This window comes from Heptranchias perlo, chromosome 11 (genome assembly GCF_035084215.1).
Source record: "Heptranchias perlo isolate sHepPer1 chromosome 11, sHepPer1.hap1, whole genome shotgun sequence".
Taxonomy (NCBI): domain Eukaryota; kingdom Metazoa; phylum Chordata; class Chondrichthyes; order Hexanchiformes; family Hexanchidae; genus Heptranchias; species Heptranchias perlo.
The window spans coordinates 32,537,910-32,550,973 of NC_090335.1; the positions used below are offsets into that span (position 1 = coordinate 32,537,910).

The following is a 13,064-nucleotide window of genomic DNA, read 5'->3' on the forward strand; positions in this document are numbered from 1 at the left end:
TAAATGAGAATGAAACTTTTCAATTTGATGCTTTAGGGAACAGGGGCAATGGTAATAGGTGAGTGAGACTTACAGGATGTGAATGGCATAGCTTTAGATGAGTTGGGGTTTGTGTAGGATGGAGCTTAGTGGGAGCACATCGAAGAAGCTGCCTCTGGAGTCACAAAAGTGAGGACAAGGTTTCAGTGGTAGTGGGCATAAGGGAAGAGTAGAGATTGAGCGATGTTACGGAGATAGACAGAAGCAGTCCTGGTGACAGAGTATGGGGTTTGAAACTCACGTCAGAGTTGGTTGCAAAAAGTATTTTGGCATGACAGAAAATAGTTTCATGCAAGTACATGATTGCCCCTTTTTTTTTTCTAAGACAGAGGCAAATCTGAAGCACAATTGCCTTGAATTTGTACATTTTCTGACTCCTTGGGGTGATTTTAAATCCCAAGAACGGGTGGGTTGGGGGCGGATGGGAGTTGAAAATAGTTGTTTTTTCCGGTCGCAACCACAAAATTTTCGGACTTTGCGTTCCCAGTGGGAAGCCTGTACTTTTACACGCTGACGTTAAACCTGGAAATGAAGCTGGGTTGTGGTCACAACCCAAAAAACTACTTTCAACTCCCACCCGCCCCCAGCCCACCTGTTCTTGGGATTTAAAATCACCCCCCTGTAATTCATATCAAAACAATTTGGGGTAGGATTAAGGATTTGCTTCTTAACTCAATCATCTAAAGCAACATATATCTAATAGAAGCGATAAAACCTTTCTTCGAGACGACAGGTCCAGTCTGACAATCTGACAATAGTGGCCCGTCTATCGACAGTTCCATCAACATAGTGATGATTCAACGTACAACCTTGCTAAGACATTCTCAGAATTATTTGAATGCTGGCAGTAGCCCATTTATTTTAACTGGGTTAACATCAGAGTTAAAATAATATGGATCAGAAAATCTAGTATATAGTTCATCTCAAAGGTGGTTTTGATAGGCAGGCTTTATTGTATGGTTAGCTTTGTACTTACTGTTATCCCATCCGATTATAGTGGGGCACGAAGAGTGTTGCGTAGCACAGGATTGTGACTCAGCCCATACTATACGTGGAGGGGAGAATGGTAAGTATAAACATTAGAACACACATAATAAGTCAACAGGTACTGTGAAACTAGCAGATTAAAAGACAGTTCTAGTTAAACTTATGAAAACATATTTAAATAGAAACATACTACAGATCATGTTGATTAGTGCATTACTTCTAAGAATGTTTATGGGACCGATTCTACAACAGTAATATTACAAAGCTCTATTGGAGAAGCAAAAATTTTGATAGTCCATAATAGCGGTGCCACCTGATTGATAATGGAGTGATTTTAGTCCTTAAAGATAGCACGATGCATTTGAATATGTTATATTCTGCAATGGTCCAAGTCCCATGTGTTTGTGGATGCGTATGGACAGAGTTCTAATGGAACTGGACTGGGATTGGGACTGGGACTGGGACTGGCCACAGACGTTATTCTGAGATTCTGGCTATAGACTGTGTATATGAGCTTGGAATGAAAGGGATGTGGCCTAAAGGGTAGATAGCACTTTACTTGCTAAAATTTCAAGTATACTCTTTTAAAAAGATTGAACTATAATCAGTTGTAACCAGGCAGGATGGGAAGGATTAGGTACAGAATTCAGTACTATTGTTTAAATGAGGTGATTTGATTTGCAGCATGTAGGGAATAATAGTAAGTGCAGTACTTTTGGAATGTAAGCTTTATTCTAAAGACATACAGGCGTGAGGGGAATCTTTTCAGCATTCAACAAAAGGTGAGTTTAAACTCAAAAGTGGCATGTGATTAGTCCTGGATTTTCATAGTTAGCTTGATTTTTCCAATCAGTGCCATTTTATAAACTCACTGAATTAAATGCATATAGTATTTGAAACAGTTGCTCGCCTTGATTACCGAAAGAAATATATGGTTCTTTGCATAGCCCTGTTTAATTCAAATCGGCAGAACTGGATGAAGGAAAGCAAAGGTAGGAAAAGATTTACTTACTTCCAGTTGGAATCAAGTCCCTATCAGGGATGAACAGTTTGTACCCATAATGTTTCTCCAGCACATCTGGTAAGACCTCCAGAGCAAAACGTTCTTCCTCTGTGGCTTCTGGGCTCCACTGATCAGGATCTACTTTGGTGTATGACAGGTATGCATCGTAATCTTTGTTCTCTGAAAAATAATTTAAATTCGTGTTTCTACCTGAACAGACTCCAATACTTTCCATTGTCATTGTGTTTCTCTTCATGAAGGAGAAACTTCATTAATTAGAATCAATTGACCAGTAAATCCAAGAGCCCTGGAACTAATTCTTGTAACACAGAAGACGCAATCAGATATTTCTGTGAAGGAAGCAGTGGAAAAGATCAATGTTCTGAGTTGGGAAATGCTAATGTTTTTCAACCGGAACATAGATAACATCATTTTCTTCACAGAAGAATTGGATTGCTTTAATTGCTCAACTTTTTTCTGTGTTTTAGCTTTTGACTTGAAAGTATTTGCAAGGCTATAGTTACTTTGGTGAAGCCCACAATGGAGTAGATTTCGACTTTGTGCGATAGTGTTAAACGGGTGATAGTGAATCGGCCGCCCCTTTTACATCTCTTCTGATTTTTATTTCCATTGACCAAAAATCGGGAGAGATGTAAAATGGGCTGTCAATTCGCTGTCACTCGTTTTACGTTATCGCACAAAGTCAAAATCTACCCCAATATGTCATTAATGTTTTAATCCAATTTCCACTCTTCAGTCAATAAGCAACTTAAAATTCAAAATCTTTACTAAATTCACTATCTACCAACTGTGAAAACTCAATTTAATTCAATATCCTGTTTATGAAACCTGTTCTACATTTAAATTATATCAATTCCATTTGAAACAGTGGAGATGCTTTTTTTTAATAAGACATGCAGTAAGCTCTGACAGGACTGAATTATTGTATAGTTTTGCATGTTCCTTGAAATAGGAGTTCCACCGGTCAGCAAATTAATTAATTTTAAATGACCTATGTAGCCCTGAATTCATAAACTGTGTCGTACTGCTCTAGTGGGATGAATCAAAATACCTTGGTCAATTTATTTTAGCTGATCAGCCTAACGAAGAACATATTGAGATTTGCAACACATAAATTCATCTAATGCAGAGAAAGCAATCAGCAGAGACAACTGATGTTCACATCTTTAGTAAGGTGACCCACTATTGGCTAATTGTGTGCTTTGAGTCAACATGAGTTCATGTGCTATTTACTTCTATAATAAGGCAGCCGATGCAGTTTTCGGGTTTTGAGCTGGACAGTATGTTTTCTTCTTAAAAACAACAAAGCTTAAATTAATTATTTAACAGCATTTTATGCAACAGTTCAAAACACAAAGGGCATGATTTTAAAAGGGAAAAACGGTTGGGTTGGGGGCGGGGGGCCAATCGAAATCACTGTTTTTGGGAGCGGGCAGACATCCCGGCTGGAACCCGCACGGTTTTGAATGAGACTCAGGCAAATCTGTGTGCGTGCGCACAGCAGTCACCAGGAAGTCCCGCCCCCCACTTAAACCCGGCAGGCTGATAATGAAAAGAGCAAATGTACCTCATTGAGGTACTTAAGGTAGTTTATTTTTTGTGTATTGAATAGTTAAAAAGATTTTAACGTTGCCTGGGCGGCTTTCCCACAGTTTCCGCTTCACGCCTGGTAAAACCAGGCAGGAAGGGCTGAATCAGGCAAAATAAACTAAATAAATTAAATAAAATTACATTTCCCATTGCTAACAAATTAAATAAACATACCTAAAAAAACAATGTTGCCTGGACCTCCCCCCACTCTGATCCCGATGTCCGATGTCTCCACTCTAATCTCTCCCCCCCCCACCACCCCACCATTTCTATCCTAACTGCCGATGAGGTGTCTCTCTCTCTCTCTTTCTGCCCTCCCTCCACCCCCTCGGATGTGCAACTCCTGTCGGCAGCCAGTCTGTCAATCAGGCTGGTTTCCGGGAGCGAAACCCAGAAGAGGCTTTGATTGGCCTCATTAGAGTTGCGATCGCCTGCTTCCCTTCCGGGTTTGGCGCCTGCAAATCACCCCCCCTCACCGGACTCTTCCCACCGGAAATTGTGCCCATAAAGTCAGAACATTGTCCTTAGGTTAGTAATGGGATGATCTTTGTGCCATTTAGTTTATTCTGATTCTCTTTAGTGATGTTCAGCATTACAACTTACCAAGTATTTTAACAACTGCAAAATTACAGAAAATATGTTAGTGGCAAAAGAAATCCAATACTTAAATGTATTGTTGAAAAAAAATGTTTTCAATGTTTAATGATTGGTTAAGTTTTGGTAGTATTTGTATCTAATGATATTATTGGATGTTGTGGTCAGAATTCATACACCTACCTGTGATCAACTTAAAACAGTGACATTTTGGAAAGTGGTCAAAAATATTTTAGTGTGATAATCATACAGTGAGAAAGGGAAAAATATACTGTGTAAGCCACTATTAATAAGACTTTAATTATATCAAATCCAGAACAACATAAAGACTAAGGTAAAGCAATAGAATTTAATCCTTATTGCTATTTTCATGAAGGTCTTAACCTAAAACACGTTGGGGATGATTTTAAACATGCACCCAAAACGGGTGTGAAGTTGGTGGCGTGTCCACTGTTCCTGCCCAAACCCTCCAGTGGAAGGCCCAAACCATTTTAGGTTCAGGCCTCATTATATTATAAATATTACATTATTTATTTGCTGCTATTGCAACACTTGCTCTCGTAACAATCCAGGCAATTGAGTGAAATGGACCTCACAAATTAGCTCTTACCTCCGTCTAGTTCATCCGCTCCAAAATGATTGCGATAAAATAGCATGATATCTATCTTATAACATTTGTACACAGTCACCAGACAGACCAGCAGCAAAAGGATAGCTCCCAGTCCACCCGCAAGTTCCACAGTGTACATCAGCTCTGGAATGAAAGAAAATAAGGCCAGCTGGGTGAGAAATACAGAAAAATAGGAAGCATCAGCAAATAAATTGCACAATCGATACGTAAACTTCACCCTCCTTAGATGTGGCTAAACAACGCATTGTTATCTTTTTAGATTTAGATGGAAATTTGGAGTTTTCCAGTGGAAATCTATTTTACCCAATTTACATTTAGTTTTAATTCAAATTCTCATCCAAGCTACTTTCCTCTCAGAATAATGGATGCTTGTAGTGAGTAACAAAGCTACTCTTACAACCTATTCTGAACTCTCCATTCCTCTGACTCTGGCCTATTGTGCATCACCGCCTCTTTTTTATCCCCATAATTTGCAGCCATACTTTTCGTTGCCTAGGCCTCATGCTCTGGAATTCCTTCCCTGAACCTTTCTGACTCTCCAATTCCCTCCCCTCTTTTATTCCCTTCCTTATACATTGAAGGTCAGTGGGGTATTGGGAAGTCAAAGGATATGGGGAAAGGGCGGGAAAGTGGAGTTGAGGTAAAAATCAGATCAGCCATGATCTCATTAAATGGCGGAGCAGGCTCGAGGGGCCGAATGGCCTACTCCTGCTCCTATCTCTTACGGTCATATGGGAGATGTGCCTCCCTGTCACTGTGGTCTCCTGGAATTTGTTTCATCACCTTCGGGAATTGGAAAAGAATTTCTCAGTTTTTTTCCCCCTAAATTGGCTTAGGGTTTTTTAAAAAACATTTTTCTTGCCTCTCTTCGGAGATTGTATGGCAGGTTGGTGGAGGGGTGGGGGGAGGTGTGAAGCGGGGGACAAAATATCAGATGGAGCAAAAGATTAGTGGAAGCATCCACACTCAATGCAGATGTCTGCAGAGAATGGACTGGGCAGAGCTCAGGGTTTTAGGAGAGCAGCACTTTGCAGTAATCATCCTTAGGAGCAGAAGTGCCAATAATGAGGAGCTAATGTTGCAGAATATACAGCTGACACAATGCTACTTACAGAAGCTGATTTCTAAAAGATGTCTTCACAGATCACTGCCACCAATAGGTATTGTAATGAGGAGTTTTACACTGTATAAAATAACGCTGCATTCAATCGAATGGGATTTTTTTTAATATATCAAAACTAGTATGTCATTGAACTCCTATCACAGAAACATGATTGTTGGAAGGCATCTATTTCAAATATGCTCTTAGCAATGGCTGTACAAACAATAATAGGGCTTTCATTATAATACAGATTTTAGCTGGTTTCAAATTGCCCACTATAAGAGACTCCCTATGCACCATGGATGCAATGAGTTACAGTTTTTACAGAAGGGCATAATATGCCTTTATGATGTTGTATCTGCAGATTTTTTAGCATATCAATTGCAGTATGATAGACTTTTCTTTATGGGGAATTTCTTAATTTTCTTGATCTCCCAAGTACCCGACACCATCTGTAGCTCAGAGGACAGATGGGGATCTTCTTCTTTGGCAACCACCAATACTTGGTATGGAAGACTGACAGCATTTCACCTTATTTTCCTAGCTGAGAATATAAAAAATAAAGAAAGATTTGCAATTATATAGCGCCTTTCATGACCTCAGGACATCCCAAAGCACTTTACAGCCAATTAAGTACTTTTTAAATACAGTCACTTTTGTAATGTAGGAAACACAGCAGCCAATTTGTGCACAGCAAGGTCCCACAAACAGCAGTGTGATAATGATCAGATAATATGTTTTTTTTAAGTGATGTTGGATGTAGGATAAATATTGGGCAGGACATCGGGGAGAACTCCCCGACTCTTCTTTGAAATTGTGCCATGTGATCTTTTACGTTCACCTGAGAGGGCAGACAGGTCCTCGGTTTAATGTCTCATCCGAAAGACGGCACCTGGAGTGTCGGCCTAGATTTTGTGCTCATGTCTCAGATGTGGGACTTGAACACATGACCCTCTGACTCAGACGAGAGTGCTACCACTGAGCCACGGCTGACATAGTTTACATCATCTTTGCAGGTGTCTTTATGTGCTTCTGCAGCATGAGGAACTGTTCCGTTCAGATCTTTGCATTGCTTGGTCAGGTATGCTTTCAAATATTGAGCAGGCCAGGTTACTGTAACGGTATGGACAGCTGAATTGGAATTCTCACCTGAAAAAAACACTTTGCTTTCAATAACATTTCTATTTTTTGTTCATTCTAAGGCTGTTTTCAGGGCAGGTTGAAAAACCTACTTGACCTCATCCTCACCAATCAACCTGTCGCAGATGCATCTGTCCATGACAATATTGGTAGGAGTGACCACCGCACAGTCCTTGTGGAGATGAAGTCCTGTCTTCGCACTGAGGACACCATCCAACGATTGGTGTGGCACTAACACCATGCTAAATGGGATAGATTCAGAACAGATCTAGCAGCTCAAAACTGGGCATCCATGAGGCGCTGTGGGCCATCAGCAGCAGCAGAATTGTATTCCAGCACAATCTGTGACCTCATGGCCCGGCATATTCCTCACTCTACCATTACCAACAAGCCAGGGGATCAAACCTGGTTCAATGATGGTGGAGTCCAGCACGCGAGTGCAAAAGACAAGGCTGAAGCATTTGCAACCATCTTCAGCCAGAAGTGCCGAGTGGATGATACATCTCGGCCGGCTCCTGATATCCCCACCATCACAGGAGCCAGTCTTCAGCCAATTCGATTCACGCCGCATGATATCAAGAAACGGCTGAGTGCGCTGGATACAGCAAAGGCTATGGGCCCTGAAACATCCCAGCTGTAGTGCTGAAGACTTGTGCTCCAGAACTAGCCGCGCCTTTAGCCAAACTGTTCCAGTACAGCTACAACACTGGCATCTACCCGACAATATGGAAAATTGCCCAGGTAAGACCTGTCCACAAAAAGCAGGACAAATTCAATCCAGCCAATTACCGCCCATCAGTCCACTCTCAATCATCAGCAAAGTGATGGAAGGTGTCGTCGACAGTGCTATCAAGCGGCACTTACTCACCAATAACCTGCTCACCGATGTTCAGTTTGGGTTCTGCCAGGACCACTCAGCTCCAGACCTCATTACAGCCTTGGTCCAAACATGGACAAAAGAACTGAATTCCAGAGGCGAGGTGAGAGTAACTGCGCTTGACATCATGGCAGCATTCGACCATTTTGTGGCACAAAGGAGCCCTCGTAAAATTGAAGTCAATGGGAATCAGGGGGAAAACTCTCCAGTGGCTGGAGTCATACCTAGCACAAAGGAAGATGGTAGTGGTTGTTGGAGGCCAATCATCTCAGCCCCAAGACATTGCTGCAGGACTTCCTCAGGGCAGAGTCTAAGGCCCAACCATCTTCAGCTGCTTCATCAATGACCTTCCCTCCGTCATAAGGTCAGAAATGGGGATGTTCGCTGATGATTGCAGAGTGTTCAGTTCCATTCGCAACGTCTCAGATAATGAAGCAGTCAGTGACCGCATGCAGCAAGACCTGGACCACATTCAGGCTTGGGCTGATAAGTGGCAAGTGACATTCGCGCCAGTCAAATGCCAGGCAATGATCAACTCCAACAAGAAAGAGTCTAACCACCTCCCCTTGACATTCAACGGCGTTACCATCGCCGAATCCCTCACCATCAACATCCTGGGGATCACCATTGACCAGAAACTTAACTGGACCAGCCATATAAAAACTGTGGCTACAAGAGCAGGTCAGAGGCTGGGTATTCTGCGACGAGTGACTCACCTTCTGACTCCCCAAAGCCTTTCCACCATCTACAAGGCACAAGTCAGGAGTGTGATGGAATACTCTCCACTTGCCTGGATGAGTGCAGCTCCAACAACACTCAAGAAGCTCGACACCATCCAGGACAAAGCAGCCCGCTTGAGTGGCACCCCATCCACCACCCTAAACATTCACTCCCTTCACCACCAGCGCACTGTGGCTACAGTGTGTACCATCCACAGGCTGCACTGCAGCAACTCGCCAAGGCTTCTTCGACAGCACCTCCCAAACCCGCGATCTCTACCACCTAGAAGGACAAGGGCAGCAGGCACATTGGAACAACACCACCTGCATGTTCCCCTCCAAGTCACACACCATCCTGACTTGGAAATATATCGCCGTTACTTCATCGTCGCTGGGTCAAAATCCTGGAACTCCCTTCCTAACAGCACTGTGGGAGAACCTTCACCACACAGACTGCAGCGGTTCAAGAAGGCGGCTCATCACCATCTTCTCAAAGGCAATTAGGGATGGGCAGTAAATGCTGGCCTTGCCAGCGACGCCCGCATCCCGTGAACGAATAAAAAAAACTAGACCAGTTACAGAAAGTAGGGATTTGGGGGCTTATCTGGTTGCACTTATGTTGCTCTTAGAGCACACGCTTTCCAGTAAGGAGAGCGACTGCAACAGAAATATCGATGATGCTAGTGGTGCCCTGGCACACCAGACACTTCCACTCCACCCTGATATTTGGTTAACAGCTGTACTTTTCCCAGGTGATGTCAGCTTCTAGGATAGCCTTCTTTACACTGCTTCGCAAAGCTATTCCTGGCCTTCCATCTATTCAACTACCATTTCGGTGCTTGCTGCAGTAATCTGGAGTCATGCATCTTGAGCAAACTGAAGTACTTTTCGTTTACTAGTTGGCTTATTGGCAGTTGCAACAGAAAATTAGATCTGGAACAATATGTTGTATGTTAACAACATAAGAAAGCACAGAACAAGAAAATTCCATTCAACCAGATTTAGTACATTCTAGAATCAACCTCATCAGCCTTATCTTAATTGAAAAAAGTGATTGGGGGTAATTTTGACTTTGGGTAATGTTGCAAATCGGGTGATATCGGGCCAAAAATTACTCACCTGAGGATGCCGTCCCATAATGGCATCCTCTCCAACCGCAGGCGACTCGATTGTGCAAGTTTGCAAATGTGCACACGCGCAGTAAAACCCCAAAATCGCGAACTTGCTCCCATTGGTTCGCCGGTGGTTTGACAGGTCCGAATTAAAGGGCCACCTACTCTGCAATCAATAAAATCACTAAAAATTCATAAACTTACCCATCTGCCCAGCTGGAGCAAAGATACTTACACCGCCAAAAGGTACGCTGGAAAATACCAGCTCTACACTACTTTTTCAAAGCGCGGTGACTGTTAATGACTGCGAAACAACAAAAAATTAAATTTTAAAAATGTGGAATGTCAAATTACTCTTATTTTAATATTTTTTGGTCATAAAAAATTTTAAAATTAAAAATTTAATTTTTTTTTTACTTTTAACTTCGGTGAATTTCATTAAATTAAATCATTTGCTTGGCTTTTTATAATGAGGTAGGTTAAATTTTTATTTACACTAACAGAAAATTTCACTTTAAATTAATGAGTTTTACTTGCCTACTAGTGGGCGTGACTTCTCTTCTTGACAGATTCTGTGGGCAGGGCTTCCATTCCCACAGTCTGTATCGATACGAAGGAACCTGCACTGAAATCACAGCGCTGAACTGAGAAAAAATTTAAAATGGAGCAAGTGGACATCAGAGACCACGAGGCAAGTATTTTTGTAGTTTTTGTCCGCAGGATGTGCGGATAGCCTTGCCACACCGGTCAGAATAAGTTCCGGCCCATCAATTCAGCCTCCCCCAATGGAAATTAAAATCAGGAGAGATGTATTACGGCCGGCTGAATCAATTTTGCCCGTTTTACACTATCACCCAAAGTCAAAATTACCCCCATTAAAATTTGAATTGTTTTCTCTGTTTTCCTTTTAATAAAAAATAGAAAAATGCCTCAGCAAGAGAATGTGCAGGAGCTGTTCCCAGATCTGTGCCTATGCTGGTTTGTAATGAGTCACTTCTAAGTGCACCAGGGTGGTTCTCCCTTCAAATTCCCCTCCAGCCTATGGAGAAATACCGAGCTTCCACATGCTGAGATCAGTAACTACCAGTAAGGAGAACAGCAGACATGAACCTGCACCCTCCTACTATTACATGACACAGAACATCTTATGCTAATCTAACATTACTGTCTAGGCAGCAGCGTGCCATTAGCTGTTTTAGTGTGGCTTCTGCTGACAGACGGATTGACATTCAAGAGAACGCATTCCAATGAGAGCCTAACATCTCTCTCGAACGTCTCAATTAGACTCTCGCTGAGCCTAATGCACTTCCATTCTGAATTAAACCACCTTTACAGGCCAATTAGAATGCACCATTAGACATGGACTATTTGGTGCTGAATCTCCAAGATCACTAACTATCTGGAGTAGTTTTACTTTGCACATTTATAGCTCTAAAATAAAGTATCGTAAACAGTGAAACAAATTAAACTATTTGTAAATAATGTACCAGAATTCAGCCTTTGCATCTTCTATTATACATCAGCAATATTAATACAGTATAGGGTATACAATATTATTGTGCTATTGAACAGCTTTTGATAATTTGAGTCCAATTATTATATATGATTACAAATTAGCAATATTGTTCAGTTACCTGGTATCCATTATACCAAACAGTGACTCAAACTTTGGTGAATAATGCATTTGCATTCTTCTCCCAAAATACTCCTTTCATTCTGAATAAATCAATGAGTCCTGGGAAGTTTAAATAACATACCTTCACTCCTGGTATTTAGTAGGTAAAATATACTATTGTCCAGCAGAATTTTAGCTCTGAAGTAATCAATCCTGTCAACTGTGTTTGTTAAACTTTGATAATGTTGCTAATAGCTTGTCATAGAGATACTTCAGGAGGTTTATTGCAAAACCCTAAATAGATGTCTGAATACATATGCACTTTGACAGAAGATATATGGAAATATCTAGAAATTAGTTTATTGTTTCTTTTCATCTGAGCTCTTTGCTGTAGGTTGTTAATTCTAATCTCCAAGAATGCAAGAATGTAACAAATGTATCAGGTTAATGGAATACTCCAGGATGGAAACCTATGATGCCTTTCATGCAAAAGAATCCTCCATAATCATGTGTGTCATGATTTTTGTTTAAACATTTTCTATGTGGTGGCTGGATCAATGATTGTGGCCATTATGTTGTTGCCATGTCACAAACAAGCTGCTATAAAATTCATTTTCGCGGATCAATGTTAAACCCCAGTACCCCAACTTCTCATTGTTTTGAGTACAATGGGGGAGAGGAGGAGGGAGGTGGTGCTGGGTTGGGGGGGCACCTAGGCAGTAAGCAGTGCCTGGACAGGGAAACATCATGGCCTCAATTTGAATGGGGTGACTGATTGAACTCAAAGGACGTTTATGTGAGGTAGCTGGCAAAATAGAAACAGTGAAAGTGATCTGTGCCCACCGGTGGTGTTGTGCCAGTTGGAAGTTACAGGATTGGGTATAAACCATGACGATTAAATACTCCGTTGTGGACGCTGGTTCCCGTGATGCTGGAACTGGATGGGGAAGGGAGAATGTTGTCCTTGGAGAGCAAAAAAGCCAGCATTAAATAGTGCAGATGGAGGAATATTCTCAGATTCTGCCCTTTGAGGTTCGAGGAGTATTTATGGAGAACTGTGCCTTAGGAGATTAAATAGGTTATAGAGAGTCCAGGATAGATTGCAGATAGTCTGTGGGAGGGGCAGGCTTGATGAGTCAAATGGCCTTTTCTTGTTCCTTATGTTCCTGTGCTTTTAATATTTAAAATCGTTAAAGAGTAAGCCAAAAGTAATAAAACATGTGAGAAAAACAGGCTTTGTAAACCTTTTTAAGTCTCGGGGTTTAATTTTTATGATCCTAGTGGGATCCCTGGATTAAAAATAGTCCAATATTTGAAAGTGCTGCTTCACAAGTTCCCTTTAACTTAACTGGAATACAATTGTTTCCTACAACAAATCAGGGGAATCCAGTCTTTCTAAAAAGAAAAAAAAAGAAAAGCATAATATGTTTCTTCATCAGTGATAGGGAAGATAATATAAATTAAAATATTATAGTAGTTCTAACTTTTTATACCAAGAGAGAGTGCTGAGACTTTCATTTCATCAGCTTTATAGATGAGCAGACATGCTGAGCTTCTTGCCCTACAGCTCTAATATGACAGTTCTGTTTTGATATGGCTTACTCTGAGGCCGCTCGTGAAAAGGGGAGGCAATG

The 13,064-nt window shown here is 41.4% G+C and overlaps 1 protein-coding gene across 1 annotated transcript in view; it reads right to left on the reverse strand.

The window, feature by feature from the left end:
* Window positions 1-13,064, reverse strand: part of LOC137326831 (interleukin-1 receptor accessory protein-like 1) — a 1,140,124-nt gene that overhangs the window by 14,315 nt on the left and 1,112,745 nt on the right. The window contains exons 8-10 of the mRNA XM_067992211.1: window positions 4,845-4,988; window positions 2,039-2,209; window positions 1,016-1,084 (exon numbers count right to left, since the gene is read on the reverse strand). Coding sequence (XP_067848312.1) covers window positions 1,016-1,084; window positions 2,039-2,209; window positions 4,845-4,988 — 384 coding nt within the window. The remainder of the gene's footprint in view (window positions 1-1,015; window positions 1,085-2,038; window positions 2,210-4,844; window positions 4,989-13,064) is intronic.